Source organism: Betta splendens, chromosome 15, assembly GCF_900634795.4.
Source record: "Betta splendens chromosome 15, fBetSpl5.4, whole genome shotgun sequence".
NCBI lineage: Eukaryota > Metazoa > Chordata > Actinopteri > Anabantiformes > Osphronemidae > Betta > Betta splendens.
This window is the reverse complement of record NC_040895.2, coordinates 9,678,530-9,696,026: the sequence shown is the minus strand read 5'-3', so window position 1 is coordinate 9,696,026 and position 17,497 is coordinate 9,678,530. Positions and strand designations below refer to the sequence as shown.

General features: G+C 45.8%; 1 protein-coding gene and 1 long non-coding RNA gene across 8 annotated transcripts in view; one reads left to right on the top strand and one right to left on the bottom strand.

Annotated features, from left to right (window-relative positions):
• The window catches only part of khdrbs2 (KH domain containing, RNA binding, signal transduction associated 2), a 127,204-nt gene that overhangs the window by 27,312 nt on the left and 82,395 nt on the right, over nt 1-17,497 (top strand). Inside the window, exons 7-12 of one of the 7 annotated variants that reach the window (XR_008692521.1) lie at nt 2,491-2,573; nt 3,108-3,166; nt 4,074-4,170; nt 6,939-6,980; nt 8,683-8,761; nt 9,604-9,621. Coding sequence is in view for 4 of the 7 variants with exons in the window: in XM_055502345.1 (XP_055358320.1) it covers nt 2,491-2,573; nt 3,108-3,166; nt 6,939-6,980; nt 8,683-8,761; nt 9,604-9,628 (288 nt within the window). In the remaining 3 variants the exon portion in view is untranslated. Of the gene's footprint in view, nt 1-2,490; nt 2,574-3,107; nt 3,167-4,073; nt 5,320-6,938; nt 6,981-8,682; nt 8,762-9,603; nt 9,662-10,582; nt 11,129-16,236; nt 17,071-17,497 lie in introns of those variants that run through there. The other 6 variants (XR_003788355.3, XM_055502345.1, XM_055502344.1 and 3 more) reach the window with 6 other exon arrangements.
• LOC129603006 (uncharacterized) lies at nt 9,854-11,058 on the bottom strand. The gene is made up of 2 exons (XR_008692532.1): nt 10,919-11,058; nt 9,854-10,192 (listed from the first exon to the last, which is right to left on the bottom strand). It is a non-coding gene; the product is annotated as an uncharacterized LOC129603006 (long non-coding RNA).

The following is a 17,497-nucleotide window of genomic DNA, read 5'->3' as shown; positions in this document are numbered from 1 at the left end:
CTTTAGGTTCGCGCTGTCCTAATTACACTGAGTGAGGACCCCCCCCATCCCCCCTGCCTTCAGCCCCCTTGTGTTAACATTTGATTTATTTCCTCTGCCTTGTTAAAAAGGACCGGTGTTAATTGTTTTTGCAGACGAGTGTCACACAAAACGGATCAAGCCTCATTAATTTGTGGCCAGTCTATTTACACGTGCTGTACATTGTTGGCTCGGCTGATCTGAGAACAGGCTGTGGTGCGACGGGTCAGCGTGACAGACATGACCCAGTGTTATGTTACCAGTGCTTTGTTAACTAACAGATGTGTGGCCCTATATAACACTGAAAAACAGCTAGTGTGTAAATTAGCATTTATTTAAATGATACATACATGCATTTGAGGATCAGTGTTGACATTTACTCGCTATTGCATGTTATCGCTAAAAAGCATTATGGGAGCTGCCATTGCTGTTTTCATGTTTTTGGTTTTCTTTAATAACTTTGGTTTATTACTTAGTTTTGCCTCTTTGTAGAAGTTTAGATTTTATATCATAACTGAAGTCTATATTCTCATAGAGAGGCTCTGACCCGGGCCTCTGATCCATAAAGCCACTCGGTCTGTGCCCAGTACAGTCATCCATTTTTTGGCTCCAGCATAAGGTAATTTACAGAAAACACTGCTAGCGTGTAGCATTTACTGTATTACTTTGGTCTCACACAAATCTACTAGGATCTGGCAAGCTGCCGAGATTAGAAATGAAATGAACACACAGCTTCAGTGTAGAAAAAAAAAACACAAGCTGTTTCTTTCAGAAGCTACAGTATCTTATAGAAAACTAAATAACACATAAACCCCCTGAAAAATATTGTGCTGTAAAAAGTAAACAGCAGCTTTGACTCAAAAATATTACTAGTATTTCTCACGTAGCCTAAGCACACACAGTTGGAATGTTAATAAAACTTAAATGTTAGTTCATTAACATTAGTTGCGTATTCCTTCACTCATTTTACTGCCGTCAGTCCAACGATTGTTCCACAGCCGTGGTCCAGTTCAGGAGCAGTTTTCTAATGGGGCCGCCGACAAAAGGGTCAATTACTGAGACTCGCACGTCTCTGACTCAGACTCTATGTGTAAAGACTCGTGCAAGAAAAGGAGCGTGGGCTCCCCCCGTACAAGTTAATCCCTCACATAATCCCCCGGTTTCATTCACTCAGGTTCACGTTCACCCAAACACAACACGAGGGCGGGCCGGGATCCGTGTGCGTTACCGTCCGCAGAGTCACAGAGCGTCGGCAGTGCAATTTCTTCAGCGTTACTGCTCGATGCTGCTCGCGCCGACGCCTCTGCCTTTGTGTCACGAGGCATTTTCGCAAGCAGCCTCACCTAAAGCGAGATGATGCTACTCTATTGTTACATTCAGATGCGGAGGAATAATGGCCCGTTGAGACGGCGCCTGACACAAACCGGCGGCGTGCGGCAGGAAGACCTGGTAAAGCTGCGAGTCACAACATTGAGCTGAACAGGATTAGAAGCAATTAGATCACAGTGGGAAAACGAATTAGCACTTTAAACCTTGCTATGTATCTTTAAACGAGGGATGTCCAACCATTACACAATAACAAACCCTTCATTAAGGTGTCATGTGACTCCTGCTGTTGTTTTGAGCATTTAACACAAACACATGGGGATCATTCGAGCTACGCAGAGTTTGGAGTATGAAATGAATGAGCGTAGCTGCGAATGCTGCTTCCGCCCCTCCTTTGTGACGCCCCACCGCTCTCTCTGGTCGCGTGCAGTCCCAAATGATGCTGGGAGAAGACAACGTACAGTAGGTTGAGCGAGAAAAAGCAAAAGGGCAAAGGTGTCGAACAAAGCGCCCGCCGCTGCTGCTCGTAAAACCTAATCGCTGCGAGTGAGTCACGTTTAAAAGCAACTCGGACTCCGATTCCTTAGATCAAATGAACTGACGAATGAAACCAGTCTTGTGCCCTCGACCTCCGCTTGAAATTGCATGAGTCCACTTGAAGCAAACAGTTTGTTGAAAAGCCAGTAAACCTGTGAACTTCAGATTTCTTAATACTAAATAGTGATACAGTGACTTTGCACTGAGTTGGAGGCTATAACTATTCATAAAGACGCTTATACAGTATGCAGGAAATGAAGGCTGTCTGTGCTCTTTTTGACCATAGCTATTTTTAGTTATGCAGCATGGCTGTAGCTACATGTTACATGCTGGCGTTCTGTACTCGCTGCTTGATGGTGTGTGAGATCCATATTGGTGTTTAAGGCTCAGGAGGTGTCTATTAGACTCCACCTGGGAGACATGTTTCCCTGCAAACCTCAATCAATAACATCTGCTGGACACAATTTTTTGCCCTATTTCCGCTCCTATTATCACACGGACTAATGGACTTTGCTCGTGGCACAAGCTATTGATTGTCTTCACATTCATCTCTAACCAGTTGTATTAGCAAGAGGAGAGGAAGCAATGAGGCTCTGTGTCTCCTCGCAGGGCTACGATGACGGATACGGGGGAGAATATGACGACGAGAGCTACGAAACCTATGAGGACAACTACAGCAATCACTCAAAGAGGTAGCGCTCACACACGAACGCTGGAGAAAACACTTTTTAATTACCGGCTGTCGTCGTTTTGGTGACAGGCTGCACAGTACAGAAGTTGCGTTATCCCTGTTTACTGTTATCTGCACGTCTAATCCTTCATTTGTTCAATGAATTACTAAAAACGTGAAGTAATCCTGACGTAGCAGGTAAAGTATGAGCAGCCTAAACACTTGGTTCCTCTGTGTCTCAGAGCTCGGCCGTCCACTAAAAACTAATAAAACTGCATGACTAAGTAACAAGAGCGACGAGGGAGCGTCGCTTTCCGGCATCGATCCTATTCTACCGGCAACACTCACTAAAGCGGCACATTTATTAATCCACAGATGAAAACGGCCTCCACCAAATAAACAAGTAACATATGCTTAGGTCTTCAGGGCTTCGTGGGTTTTATGTCCACGTATTTTCCATGAATGAATGTCTTGAGCTTTTTCCTTTACACAGCATTTAATGAACAAGAGCACAAGCTTTTGTTTGACTGTGATGTGTCCAATCTGTCTGATTTAGCATTTCAGAATATTACAAATACGGACATGGAACCGGTGATGAACCCTACAACGACTATGGTGAGCTTCTTTTTCATGTTTGTGTCTTTTGTAAGTTACGCTTTTAGGACAGCCAGGGAAAAAAGGACAAGATTCAAATGTGTAACAAAAAGTCCTTGGAATAGATTTAAATTCTTTATGGACACCCGAAAAAAAGTTCCATTCCCACAATCCTGGCTGCTGCTGCTCTGATATTTAAAAGATGTTTCATAGCAAGGAAATGAAGGCAAAACCTTGTGGTTCCAGTTCACTTCTAATCATCCTCACCCGGGGAGCCATTAGCGCACGCTTCACGTGCTCCAGCACCCGGCCACACGCCGCATCCGGCTAGAACAGTGAACGTGCCAGTGGAGGCTGCGGGGGTGAAGCGAAGCCCATTGTTTGGGTGGAGTGTTTTGCCTTTTGGACGCGCAGCATCATCGGCTCATTGCAGAAAGCCCGGTTCTCCCGGCTAATTCAAAATACATACTGCGCAGCACGCCGTGCATCCAAAGCACCGACTGCCTCAGAGCCTTTAGGGCTTCATTCCTCACAAGGTGGAGCTGCAGCAGACGCTCATTGGTTTTCGGCACAAAGCACCGGGCGCCGAGGTGCTGAGGCCTGAACCAAACCAAAACCAAGCAGGGCATTGATTTGATTTTCTGCTCTATAAACACCCTCGTATTCGGAAGCAGCGGCGGTGGTCGTCTTTATGTAATTCAAGGAAGGGGCTGCTGACTAGTTCTGGTCCAACAGAGGCCAAGGAGCTTATGAAATTAATTTCGTGTGGAGAAAAGCCTCCGCGCTGCCTGGGAGAGAATTCCTGCGCTTGAATATTCTTGTTTTTGGCTAAATGGATTGCGAGGCTATAGCGTGCGACGGCTGAGTTCACAACTTGACTCCACCGCGCTGAACTTCCTGGCCTGTATTCTCTGTGCTGCTCTTGCAGAGGAGGAGTGGGTGGCGGCCCGTCCGAGTCTCAAAGCCCCCGTTCTACGGCTCACGAGAGGGGGCTACAGAAAACACCCCTATGGGAGATACTGAAGGTGCTCCAGATATGTGACCTCTATTTCTAATTTTTTTTTTAATTCTTCATAAAATGTTGTAACATTACTTTCTGTGTCTCCTGCTGAAGTTAGAATTAAAAAAACACCCATTTAACCTCATAAATCCACAAAACCTAACCTTAATAAATTGTTCTGACTTTTTTTTTTCATTATTAAAGGAAAGTCATTTTTTGTGCAGGGAAGAGATAAAAAAAAACTTTACTTAATAGAATAATTCATAGGTGGGAAGGTTGTTCTTAAAACACCCTTCACCTCATTTTCCAAACAAGTAATTGTGACAGATTTCTGAAATTAAAGTTTTAAAAGGGGTCAGAATTTGACATTTTCATTTGTTGCCTTTATTGTGGATGTTTTCAAGGTCCAGACATGTGACGATAGGGCTGCACACAGTGTTGCACAGGTGACCACTGATCTACTGTATATGAGCTCAGTTCTCTTCACTTTGGTGAATTTACAATGGATTTTGTCTGACAGACACATTTTAGACTGAGGCTGTGATCAACTGATGACACGCCCCAGTTTCAGCAACATGTGCTGACCCCTATTGGCACCACGCTCCTTTCCTACCATGTCATGGGCAGACCCACACATTTACTGTTAATCCTATATTTTTATCTTCATATCATTTTTCTTTCATTAGTCTCTATACGTAAATTGCTAACATGTCATCATGACCAGTCTGACTAATCAATAATAGACTGGTTTAAATGGGCGGACAGTGAGCGTGTGTGACGAAGAGCGTAGCACGTAGTCCTGTTTAGACTAAAACCCACGGCATCGACACATGCTGCCCAATTCTATTTCATTAAACCTATTCCTTCTTCTGAATTATTCCATTTTTTCCCAACTTGTTATTGATTTTTGTTTTTGACCTCACATATGCAGCTATGCAGCCGGCTGAAGGCAGATTGGTTTCTAGACCAGGCAGCACCACAGTGCGAGTGCGACACGCTGAGTTAAAAATGATCCTTTTGAACCTTGGACGCCTTTTTTCCCCACAGTTCGCTGATTGGTCTGGCTGTGGGCTCAGTCTGGTGTGAGTGGATTTTTCCCAGGCTAATACCTAAGAGAAACATTTAAAATGTAAGTGAGACAGAGCAGATTATTTATGACACACGCACGCACACATGCACACACGCACACACGCGCACACGCGCACACACACGCACACACGCACACACACGCACACACACGCACACACACGCACACACACGCACACACACGCACACACACGCACACACACACACACACACACACACGGTTTGCCTGCTGAAAATAAATCAAGGGTAGTTTGGCTTTTGAAGCTGCGAATTCGTCTCGCTCTGACATCGCTTTACTTTGTTTTTACCTTGATTTGCAGAAAAGATTATTTCAGTAGCAGACCGAGCACATAAAAGACCAGCCACATACCACTGCGATCCAATGAAACCCATTAAAGGCAACAGATGGAAACTAATCCTTTCCTAGAATTTGAAATTTAAGTGAAAAGTCATTAAATGATCTAAACATTTTAATAATGTCACTTCCAGAAGTTTAAAGTGTCCGCGAAACTGATTTGACCTAAGGTATGTTGTGATTTTAGGTGGTATACGATGTGGGATGAGAATCATGCAAAACATATTTTATGTTTGATCTGAGGAAAATCAGCAATGTACAGTGTGTAATTTATAATGCGTGCTTTGTCCTGTGTGTATCCTGTATTTGTACTTAAAGCATTTAATAAAAACAACATAAACCTGAAGACAGTGTGGGAGACTCTCTAAATAGGTGCCTGTGGATGTTTTCATCAGCTTAACTAAAGATCCTTCGAGCTCCTGCTTTCTAAAACACTTTCTAAAACATCTGCTTTCAGGTAACAGATTCATAAAGAAAGCCCAGCAGCAGCAAATGAATCACTTGTTAAATAAACTTAATCGTCCTTGAATCTTTCTTAAACTAATACATTTCTTTTCCTAATCCATTCTGTGAAGTTTTACACCATTAAACAGACACAGTGATTGACTCTGAGAATGAGATGGAGTTAGAGGTAAGGAGTCCCTCATACTGTATATTCTCATAATAATGCTTCAAAGCTCGCTCATCAAGAGCATAATGGCCCATTCAGGGTCCACGTAGATGCTGACATTTACCATCTGATGATATGTGTTTGCTGAATGAAAGCACCACGCTCAGTGTCTGTAATGTCTCTGCTAACCTCTTATGTATTTCTGTCATTCAACCAGAGAACGCTGTACACGCGCTGTAATTTCCCCGTGCGCTAAACATCAAAGCTGACGTCCCTTTAGCGATTCGAATTCTCTCTTTTGTGATTAGTACAACCGAAGCCTGGCTCTCATTAAGAGCGTAGATCACGCGGCTGAGGGGAAGACTAAACACTAAGCAGGTAAACCTAATAATAGTGCTAATAAACCACTTCCACTTCGAAAAAGTAAACCTGCCCTGTTAACGTCAAATAAATGCAAGTGTCTCTAACTAGATTCAGCTAAACTGTGATAAATCAAATAATAAATTCTAATAAAACGCTAAAAGAAACTCTAAACATCACATTAGTGATATAAATAAATTCAAAACATTTGCTCAAAAGTCCTCCTCCTTTTTCATGTGTATAACACTTTGTATTGGTTTACTTTTTTCACGGTGATGGAATAGATTAGCGTTTTTTATAAATGCATGCATCCTTCACCCTGTGCTTCACTGTCGCCTTTGGCCTCGACATAATTCTCACACTTTTTGTGTTTTTCCTATAGATGTGGATGAAGCTACTCCAGTGGAGTCTGGTCACTGCAGAGGTATAAATCATATACACACAGTACACATATAATCCTACCCTGACTGTGAGTGTGTGTGTGTGTGTGTTTTGTTCATTAATGATTAAATTTCACTTTTAGATTTAAATTGGACATAATGAATAGAAAATCAGCAGTTTGTCTCATTTGGTTAATTCTGCGAGCAGTTAGCGGCGAGTTCATGCTCGCTTTGCCTCATAACAGTTTAAAACAGACCATTTATGTCCCGTGATTAAGGCTAATATTTTCCCGCTGCTCCCTGCGTGCACGCTGTTCAGAATGGATCGAAATGTGATTTACATCGCTCTACATATTCTCATGAATCCACCATTAAAGCCCATTCACATCATTAGTAAATGATACAGTGCAGTTTTCAGGAAATTGAATCTTACTTCAAAGCTAAAAATGCTAAATCATGACAGAAGAGTGGAGCAGGGACTGTTTGGAGACATATAGTCACTGCACACATGAATTATGCATAAACAAACCAAAGCTGTCAGGGGAGAAAAGTTTGTTTTATAAATGAAAGATTATTTATTACAGCTTGTCTTTTTTATTTAATGTGGATCAGTTAGTGTCACATTTCCTTCCTGCGCCTTCTCTGCCGCGTTGAGCTAATCTTATTAGCATCAGCGTGTGTGTATGTTAATCAGATTTCTGTCTTCTACACTAGCTGTGCCGATACAGCTGCACTTAATCCCCATGGACAGATACCTGCTGACCTAATCATAACTCGTGCTCTTCACCGACATTTTTCCAAAGATGCGGTTCTTTTTTTGAAAATGTATTCGGAGACGTACAGTACAGCAACACCTTAATTGCCAGCTTGTGCTGATAATGCAGAAGGAGAAGAGCGAAACCACAGAACAAAGTGACCCAGAAGTGCAAAATACAGCAACAAACGCGGTGATTTTGAAACCAAATTGAAAGCATCCTCACTTTTATGCAATAACACGTCATGAATATTCCTGAAATTATTATTTTCTATCTTTTTTTCCAAGAGTTTCGTCAAAACATGCAAAGCAAGATTGAAAGGAAAAGGACAACTATTATACTGTACTTAAAGAGCATTTATTTTATCATAATAGAATGCATGATTAATTATAGTCAGCGCTATGACTTTGCTTTAATGCATCAACAATTAATTTGAATAAATCAACAGTTTCATAGATGTCAAAGTGGCCCCTGCACTTTTATAATGGGGCTAAACTCATCAGGTAATTTCCACTCACTTATCACTTAAAAACAGAAAAGCAAATCTAACTCGGGAGTTAATGTCAGGTATTGACTTGGTATTTGCAGCTGTTTTACTGGAGCTATCAGAGTAAAACCCGAGGAGATCTTAATGCTACTGAAGGAGGTCGTCGCTCGGTTAAGGTAATAACAGATATCTATAGGAGGCATAAGAACTTTGGAGGAAACGATGAAATGAATTAAAGAACGAGTTCTCAGTTTAACCTGAGAAACTGGAAACTGGAGTCTGCTTCTGTTTTCATTCCTCTAAAAGAAAGAGGATTCACAAGAAAAGGCTTTTTACTCACTTTCTGCTAGTTTTCCAAGTCACACTGTTCTTTTCAGGTGCCTTGTACAATTACCTGAGTCTGATCCAGTCTCCTCTCTCTCTGCAGTAACGTCACATGGCTCGCATCAAGCTCCCGCTGCCTTTTTGCAAAGTGACACTGTTGCACCTTATTTTTCTTTACAGAGTGGAAGGAAAACCAGAGGACCGGCGTCAGTCCTCAGTCATTAGACTTGTTCCAGTCCTCCATCAGTAAAGTAGCTCGGTACGTATCGATTGAGTCGCTGTCAGTAGGACAGCAAACTTTTAAAATGATTACCATTGATTGCTGAGCCTCAAAATTGTGCTTTCAAAACATTTTATAAAAAAGCTCATTTCGGAGAATCTGGAAATGTAAATCCCAGCGTCCCTGATGTGGGGCTACAGCGTCATTCTCAGACATTTTCCAGTCCAGCCTTTCCTTTTCTATTTGCTATGAAACCAAAATAATGATTAAACGACGCCCCTCTTTATCCTACACTTGCTTTGCTGCATCCCTACGACTCTGCGCTTGCATCCGCGTGTCAGAAGCGATCCCTGTTGCCGGATGCCAGTTAAGCTCACGCAGCTTTCGCCAGAAGCATCCTCAGATCAATTTTCAAACCACGGCGGCTGCCAGGCAAGAGCCGAAATTCCAAAGTCTGCTCCGGATGATGATGGGGGAGAATCCCCCTGATTAAACTCCTCTCACATTCAGATTACAAAGAGGATTTAGGAACGAAGCATTTCTGTTTTGTGCTTTTCACGTGTTTCCAACCACGTCTCAGACGCTTAAACTGCTTTGCAGTTGCTTTCACACCTCTTTGCAGTGGGTCCACCAGTGGATCCACAGTGATTCTCGCCCATTACAGGCCCGTCCTGCAGCCGCGGGACAGTAAAAGACTGGCAGCTGTTTGTTTTGCAGCTTTGCCAAGTTTATCATCTTTGGCAACCCTGTTTATGAGCCACAACACCCTTAATAAATTACATATCAGTGGGTTTAGTCAACGCTCGCCCCTCGTGCATCTGTTCCTGTGAAAACTAGACTAAATCTGTTGATGTTAACTTTATGTCCGTTGTGGCACACAGAGATAAAGCTGGACTTGGAGACTAAGAGTGGTGCGACATGATGGCTGACGAATAAGAGGTAAGGAGGTGAGGGCACGTTACTGGATGCAATTTGTATTGAAAAGGAGGAAAATCAGGCTAAATTGGAGTATTTGTCCAGCAGAAAAAATATTATATTATAATATGAAGAACATTCCTACGTTGAATAATTTATATTTTACTTTTAAAAGAATGAAATGATATATTCACACAACTGCATTCAGCCAAGAGCTTAGCTTCAGTTACTTCAGTTATATTTAGCTTATGTCGTCCTACAAACAAGGAGAAACTTCCATTCCAGTTGTGTGTGAAGGACTTAACTCTGGCCTGCCGAGCATGAAACAATAACATCATTTTTACATTTTGAGCTTCAGGGATTAATGAGATATAACGTTGTGTAGAGAGGCAGTGACCTGCCGTTAGGCAGATTTCAGGCTTTGTGCTAAGCTAAGCTAACGTCTGCTGGTGGGAGCTGGATCGTCGCATCTCGTCTGCTTCTCTGCAACACTGAGCACTTTTCTCCTCAGAACGCACACGTTCTCCGACTGACCCAGAAATGAGTGGAGAGAAGCTGAAATAGGAGTAAATGTGTGTGATTGACAATAAAGGTCGCGGCTGATAGCACATTCTGCAGTCGTGTAATGACACCATCTGTTTACGGGTTCACGCTGGCCGATAGAGAGAGCGAGCGAGAGAGAGAGAGAGCGAGCGAGCGAGAGAGCGCGAGAGAGAGAGAGAGCGAGAGAGAGAGAGCGCGAGAGAGAGAGCGAGAGAGAGAGAGAGAGAGAGCGAGCGAGCGAGAGAGCGCGAGAGAGAGAGAGAGAGCGAGAGAGAGAGCGCGAGAGAGAGAGAGAGAGAGACCTGAGCCAGTACACTAGGACTGCACGCGCTTCGATCCCTATATTCACACAAACAAACATGTATTTGTTCTTAACGAGACAATACGACCCCGTCTGAATAGACTGAGGCGAGCGCGAGGAGGTCTCTCGCCTTCCATCTCCATCCCAAGGACGAGCTGATTGTCTCTGGCTAAAAGCTGCATCTCCATACAGAGCGTCACCCCGGATGTCAGACGCGTGTTGACAGATTATAACCGGAGGATCCGAGCAGAGACAGCGTGCGGGTCCGAGGGAACCGCCGGAGTGGCTTTGACGCACGCGCAGCCACGGCGCGGGACCCAGGGCGCAAGGACGGGCCAACACACAGAGTGTCCTAGGACAACGTGTCATGTGTCGTTAGCGCCGTTGTGTCGTAAATGACTGCGCCGAGGAGCAAGAGCACAATTAAAGCCACACACCTGTTTGTTTTCCCGCCGAAAGTTAAGCAAAGTTTGATGCTGCTCGGATCCAATCATTCCAATCTGCTCGTGTCACTCATGCGCCATCCTTTATCTCCACCACCTGTCTTGGGTTTATGGGTGCATTCGCATGAAAACACCTTCTGATTCATAGCTGCTCCGTTTTCAGCAATGCGTTGTATTCAAATAAAGGCAGCTATGTGAAAGAAATCTCAGCGTGACTCCACCTTATTTCCGCCCTGTTGACGTCATCGCCGAACGACCGCACCTGCGTCTGTTTCCCAGCACGCTAATAAATGAACGCTTCGGGGCGAGCGGAGCCCAGCGGCCGCCTCACGAGAGCGACGCGCGCGCACGCGCGCGCTCCGACTCGCACCTCGCGGCCGCCGTAACGGGCGTCTGCAGCTCTACATATGGTACAGTGATTAACACGCGAGATTGATTGAAGCAATACAAACATCCCACTGTTTAAATAAATGCATTCGTCCTGAATTTGTTTGCTCATATTTGATTTACAGAGCAATAAATCGATAGCCTCATAAAGCAGACAAATGGCAGCTCCTCGCACTAGAACAGCTTGCAGGGCTAAAGAGTCAGATTTATTGCAGAAGATCATCCATTCCTTATCTTTTCCCTCTCTCTCTCTCTCTCTCGCTCCGTGAAAAGCGATTTCACGAGTCTGCTCAATTGCATAGCACACTCATTTCATCAAAACGCCAGGATGCCACCCTCCATTCTGGCATTTGTTTAATTCATTTGCGGCACGATACAGGCCGTCGGGCGGCGCGGCGTTCATCCCGCTCCATATCGCTCGATCTAAATATTGGAAACACAAAGACACCAAAGTGGGTCAGGATCCAGGCGAGCACCCACAAATGTTCAATGATGCAAACCAGTGCATGGTAATAAGTGGAGCAGGCAGCGTTTCCCCCAGCCAGGGACAGTACCTGAGCAAACGCAGCTCTGTTTAGACAGCTGCTCCATGAGCCAGAATGGGGAGCGAAGGCTTATAATCACCGAGTTTAAAAGGGGCCTCTTCGCCACCGGAGCACTTGTGATAAAACGGCCGAGTCAGAGTCCTTGATGCCTTTTGATGGCTTCCGTGTTGCTTCCCTTGCGACGGCCCGCTGGGATCTGAGCCAGGTGTCGGAAGGTGAGGACGCACAGCTTGAGCTGCACTTTTCGTGGGGCAAGTTGTGCGCTACTGTTGTGTCGACGGTCTGGTTTATCTGATGGGCGCTCCCGTTCACACAAAAGCCCGCCCCGCAGCTCATTGGGGCTATTTTTGGAGCCGTGATGAGTCTTGACATGTTGTGCCGCGCGGTGCGTTCGGATAAACTAAGCAGCAAGTGAACTGTGCTAATTGTGTTCTTACTCTGATGAAGTCATCGAGTACACAAAAACGTTTTCGCGGCGCGAGCGGCGGTCTGCACGAGAAATCCTTTGGCCTCAAATGCAGCGTTTGAATGTCCCAGCATTTCAAATGAAGAAGAAATTATTCATTATTATGATCTGCGCTCGAGTGTCTCTGTCAAAGAAAACAAGCAATTCTTTGAAATCTAACTACTTTCTAACTACTTCGATTCACATTATATGATCAGGATAATAAAAGTATTCTTAATATCATTATGATCTAACAGAAAACAAAGATTTTTCCCATTGCTCCCCTCTGGGGGAAGTTGTTGGACGGCTGCCAGTCAGAACGACGGGCTTCTGTGCCTCGTCCAAGGACACGTCGACGCGTAGCCACGAGCAAGCAGTAATCAAACTACCAACCCTGGGCTTCACGCTGCACCAGCTGAGCTTCCGCTGCCCCTGAGACGCCCCGGGGGCCACGCGGCGTCACCCTGCGCTCCGCTGCGCCCGCACATCCTGCGCCCTGCTTTTTAAAACGGCCTCTTATTGCTTATAGTCCCGTGCATCCTATTATATTCCCACTGTTCCTCCAGCTCATCACTGTTGTGCGTTATCTCGACACAAACTTGTGTCGTTATTTCCAATGAGCTCCATTATCCGGCTCCATTACATCTAAGATAGTCACAGTGCGAGATGCTATCGGGCGAGACTGTGAGGAAGCTGTCAGACTCCACAGACGTCGCCAGTGGAGCTTTGTTGTTTTGCTTATGTTCTACTTCTCACATCACTGTGGGTGAAACGTGACGCAGTGGTTGGACTCCATCTGCATGACGAATGTACAGTACCTACAGCAACGGCTCCTCAGAGAGCAAGGCGATCCCGCCGGCTCACGCGCAAACAGCCGTTTGCTATTGATTGTGCGTGCGACTGGTTCAAGGTCACGCTGGAGTTCTTCCCGTCCCAGGATGCTTCAAGAAAATCTGACTGTATGACAAGAGCCTGCACTTTCTATAGGAAGCACTTCATAGTGAGGAGAGAGTCAACAAAAAGGGCCACTGGTTGCTACTATGAGACAGAATGATGTGTGGAGACGCCTCCAAGTCTTAAATCTGCTCAAATAAAACACATGTGATGAGCAGAGGCTCACATTAGATGATCCTGATAGCGTTTACTCGCTCGACGGAGAAGTTATGAGGTAAGTTGTCGCAGAAAAATACAGTTGCTCTGTTTTGTTTACCAGGTAATTGCAGGTTAAATGAACATCTTATCGGTTTTGCAGCAGGAGCCATCATTCAGATAGAATCACTCCACAGTCGCTGCTCAAATGCTGCTGAATTAGTCCTCCACTGCTGCTTTGTTTGGGCGCTAACGCGCCCGCAGGGCTGCTGCAGTGAGCTGTTGAAATTGATTAGGACCATACATTGACCCAACCTTATCAGCTTGGCAGCCTGTGGGGCAGCGCTGGCGCTCCGTCTCAACCACCAGCCCGGCTATTTTCAGAAACGACAGACGTGTGCACGCAGCGCACGCAGAGCAGCTCTGATGTAGTTTCTCAAGTTCATATTGTGTCGAAGTGAAAAAACTGTTGAGAGAATGATATTTGGCTCTAAATATGATAAAGGAAGTTGAACTAAATCTGTATTATGACGCAATGAGAGCCTGGTGAGGTGTTGACTGGACCGTGAGGCCACAGCGATGGACTGTAAGGGACGAGTGTGACCTAAGACATCAACATACAGACAAGGTTGGACTCAGTCTCATTGTGCAGCGAGAGCTGTTGCAGAACCTGCGAGGATGAAAAATGCATGTCGGTGGTGAGAAATCCCAGGTCTCCAGGGGTTCCGGAGCCACGAAGCATAAGAAAGAGATTAGCCCGTGCAGCTGTGAGGGAGGTGAGCTCCATGTTCTCCCCCTGTTCTCCCTCCCAAACACATCCTTTCCAAAATGATTTAGTTTTAGATAAATGCCCGGTGACGGGCCAGATGTGTTTCTTTTCTCCTCCTCAGCTGGAACGCGCGGCTTTGTGCTCGCGATGATGAATTCAAGCGGAACAGCAAAGTAGCTCAGAAGCTGATGCATTTGAACAAAACGTCTCATTCATGTCTGTCGCCGAGCGTTTCAGCATCTGGATCTAATTCGAGCTGGAGGGAGTTGAGATCAGGTGCATTTTTATTAAAAACCCGAGGCTTCGGGCTTTAAAGGGTTAACTGGCGAGCTGTTTCCTTATGAAGGCATGGGAAACACTATATGCATCAATGTGGAGGAGGCGATATGGACCGCTATGAACTCAAGCTCATCAATCTGTCAACGTCGAGGAGGAAATCCAGGGGATGGCTCCTAAATCTAGCTCCTCACACCCTCATCTTCCACATTTGTATCTCCCGTCGGTTCAGACCGCTAACTCTGCGTCTGCTCACGGGGCATCAGCGCTTCCGTCTCCACCAACAACCCCTGCGGCGATAGAGGACCGGCACTCAGCTGGGTGATTGTGGGGGCCATTAAGCCCCCACCTCAAACCCCTCCGCATCCCACAGTTCCCACTTCTCAAATTCCCCTCCATTAACGCGAGGGCTTGCTTTCCTCTTTCTCTTTGATGTGCCACACGCAGATTTGTTTTTAATACGTGTGACAGAGTCCACTTAACTGGCAGCGAGGGGACTTCTTCATTCAGCGAAGCGAGAGCGTCCTCGCATTCAGACTCCAGTGAGACGCTCGTTAACACACGTTAAATACAGCGGGTCGCCGTTAATGCGTTTAATCCAGTGTGAACAACTGGCCACTACAAATATGCAGCGTCTTTGCTTTAGATCAGAAATAAGAGCATCATGGGTAATGTAGTTTTTGAGCTGGTTATATGGAGTTATGGATAGAGGAGGAACTATACTAATAAAGATTCAGATAACAATAAATAGGCTTTGTTTTTTTTTTACACACATTCATCAACAGCATTGGAACAAATGTCAGACAAAGTATAAACACAGATTAGAAAAACGCATCCAAATGAGATGCGGGTCGTTTACCAGTCGAATCTGGAGATGATCTCATTAAATTCTGCCTTCAAAGCTCTAATCTCTCATGGGCCAAAATTACTGCAGACAGCAGGATGCAAATGTGAGCTCCCTCCTGAGTCAGGCGAACTACAGTATCTGGCTCCACATACAGTAGTCGGCCATTGTTTACCGAGCAGTTGGATCCGCCGCAGTGCGAAACGGGGTGAAAACCGAGCGGCGCGGTGATTAAAAGCTGTTTACCGTCGCGAGGCGGGAGCGCGGATTGTTGTTTAGCGGCGCCTCTTCCGCGGCCTCCGCTCAATGAAGTCTAACGCGGAGCGACAGCGTGGCTGCAGGTGAAGCTTAGAAAGAGTGACGACTCGGCGGGCCGAGTTAATCACCCGAGCAGCGGTTCGCACATCTGTCAGGCTAATGAGACAGTGCCCGGGGGAATAATGATGAGTTTACACACAGCTGCAGAAAGGTGGCCTCCAATCTGCCCATGGGCTCGGACGTCACGCGTTTGGCTGCTTTCGGGGCCCGGCGAGAGAATTTGATAAGCGCATTGTTTGTGTTGGAGTCGGACGTCACGCTGCGCATGACAACAAGACCTGCCAAGTTCTCTGTGAACCGGACAAAACGCTGACGGGAGCGTAACCGATGCCTCCATCTGGCGTGAGGATCAATAGCGCACGTCATCAGGAGACAGTAATGGACACTCCTGAAGCTCCAGATTTAGACCGGTGGAGTGATGCCAACAGGTGCATCCTCCTCCCACTGCACCGTGCAAACCCACAGGCTCAGACAGGCTCTGATAACACCTTTTTATGCTGTCTGACTTTCAGGCCTCGCTCTTATGTTATGTTTTTACAGCAAAGCTGAAGCAGCCTCTGGAGAGCGAAAAAAAGGAATCAAGGTTGAGTGTTCACCTTTTGTGCTCTTGTGCTTGTTTTTTCACTCGCATCCCGGCAGCATGCAGATCTTCAGTACAGTGGACCTCCATGCGCCATCGCTCTGTGGGGAAAAGACCGTTACGGGCTGTGACACTAACGCTGAGAATTAGTGGACGAATGTGGCGAGGACAGAGGATCGGTGCACGGAGCAGGTAGTTCCTGAGAAGCATCGGTCGCCGACGGCAGCGGGCGACCGGACGAGCATCCACGCTCTGCTGCAAAGGCTGAATTTTAAATGGCCCGACACGAGCCGACCAAACATTTGTACAAGGAACTGAAGGCGGAAATTCATAAGCGCTTCCCCTGGAGTCTTGAAGATTTGAAGACAGTCTGTTCAGATGAATGGGCCAAAATCCCCCCTGAACACTGGGACAGATTAGATTCTTTGTACAGGAAATGTTTTGCAAACAAAGGCTGCTTTTTTTTCATTTTTCTATCTGTTCAGCACTTTCGGTGCCAAGTTAATGCACATGGGTGTTTTTTATTTATCTGAAGTCCCTGCTTACTGAGTGCACTCACTCGTCTCCTACAGCCTGTTCGGCAGCAATCTGGGCCCCATCCCGGCTGTCAATCAGGTGAGGGGCGGGTTCACCCTGGACAGTCACCAGTTCATCACAGGGCCACACATACTGTATAGAGAGTGGAAGCAGAGCCGTAACCTTCCAACTGCAATATCTAGATGGGTTTTAGCAAATACAGCACAGCACTGGGTCTCAGTGTTTAATACATCCCAGTGGGACTTCCCGTTGGAGGGTGAGCATAGGAAATATACTGATGGATGACATTTTAGTGAGCGTAAAGAATAAAGAAATGAAATGTCACGCTTGGAAATACAAATGCTTTTGACAGCGAGGCCAAACCTGGGTTTTTCTTTCAAGTACTGTAATTTTATGTCGCTTCCCACAAGACGCCAACGTGGCCACCGAAGTCCGGCCCAGGACGAGACGTCTGCAGATCTAAAAGCCCCATAAGCTGACCTAATTCTTCTCCGCGTGGCGGCGAGGGCAAAGTTTGTGGCGACGATGCAGCCAATTTGCCAGGAATCCTCTAAAGACCCGAACTAAGCTGCTCCTCCCGCTCCGTCGTGACCATGCGACGGTAGCAAGAGGAGGAAACAAGCGGCGCTCGTTTCTCCAAAGCTCCGGGGCAACACGTACGAGTGTGCATTATGGGATGTTATCTATTCCTTAAAAGTAAATAGAAAACAAAAATTAACTGGATGTGCTTCTGGTGAGGCATATTAAATAACAAATCAAACCGCTGCACATTTGTTCCCCTGG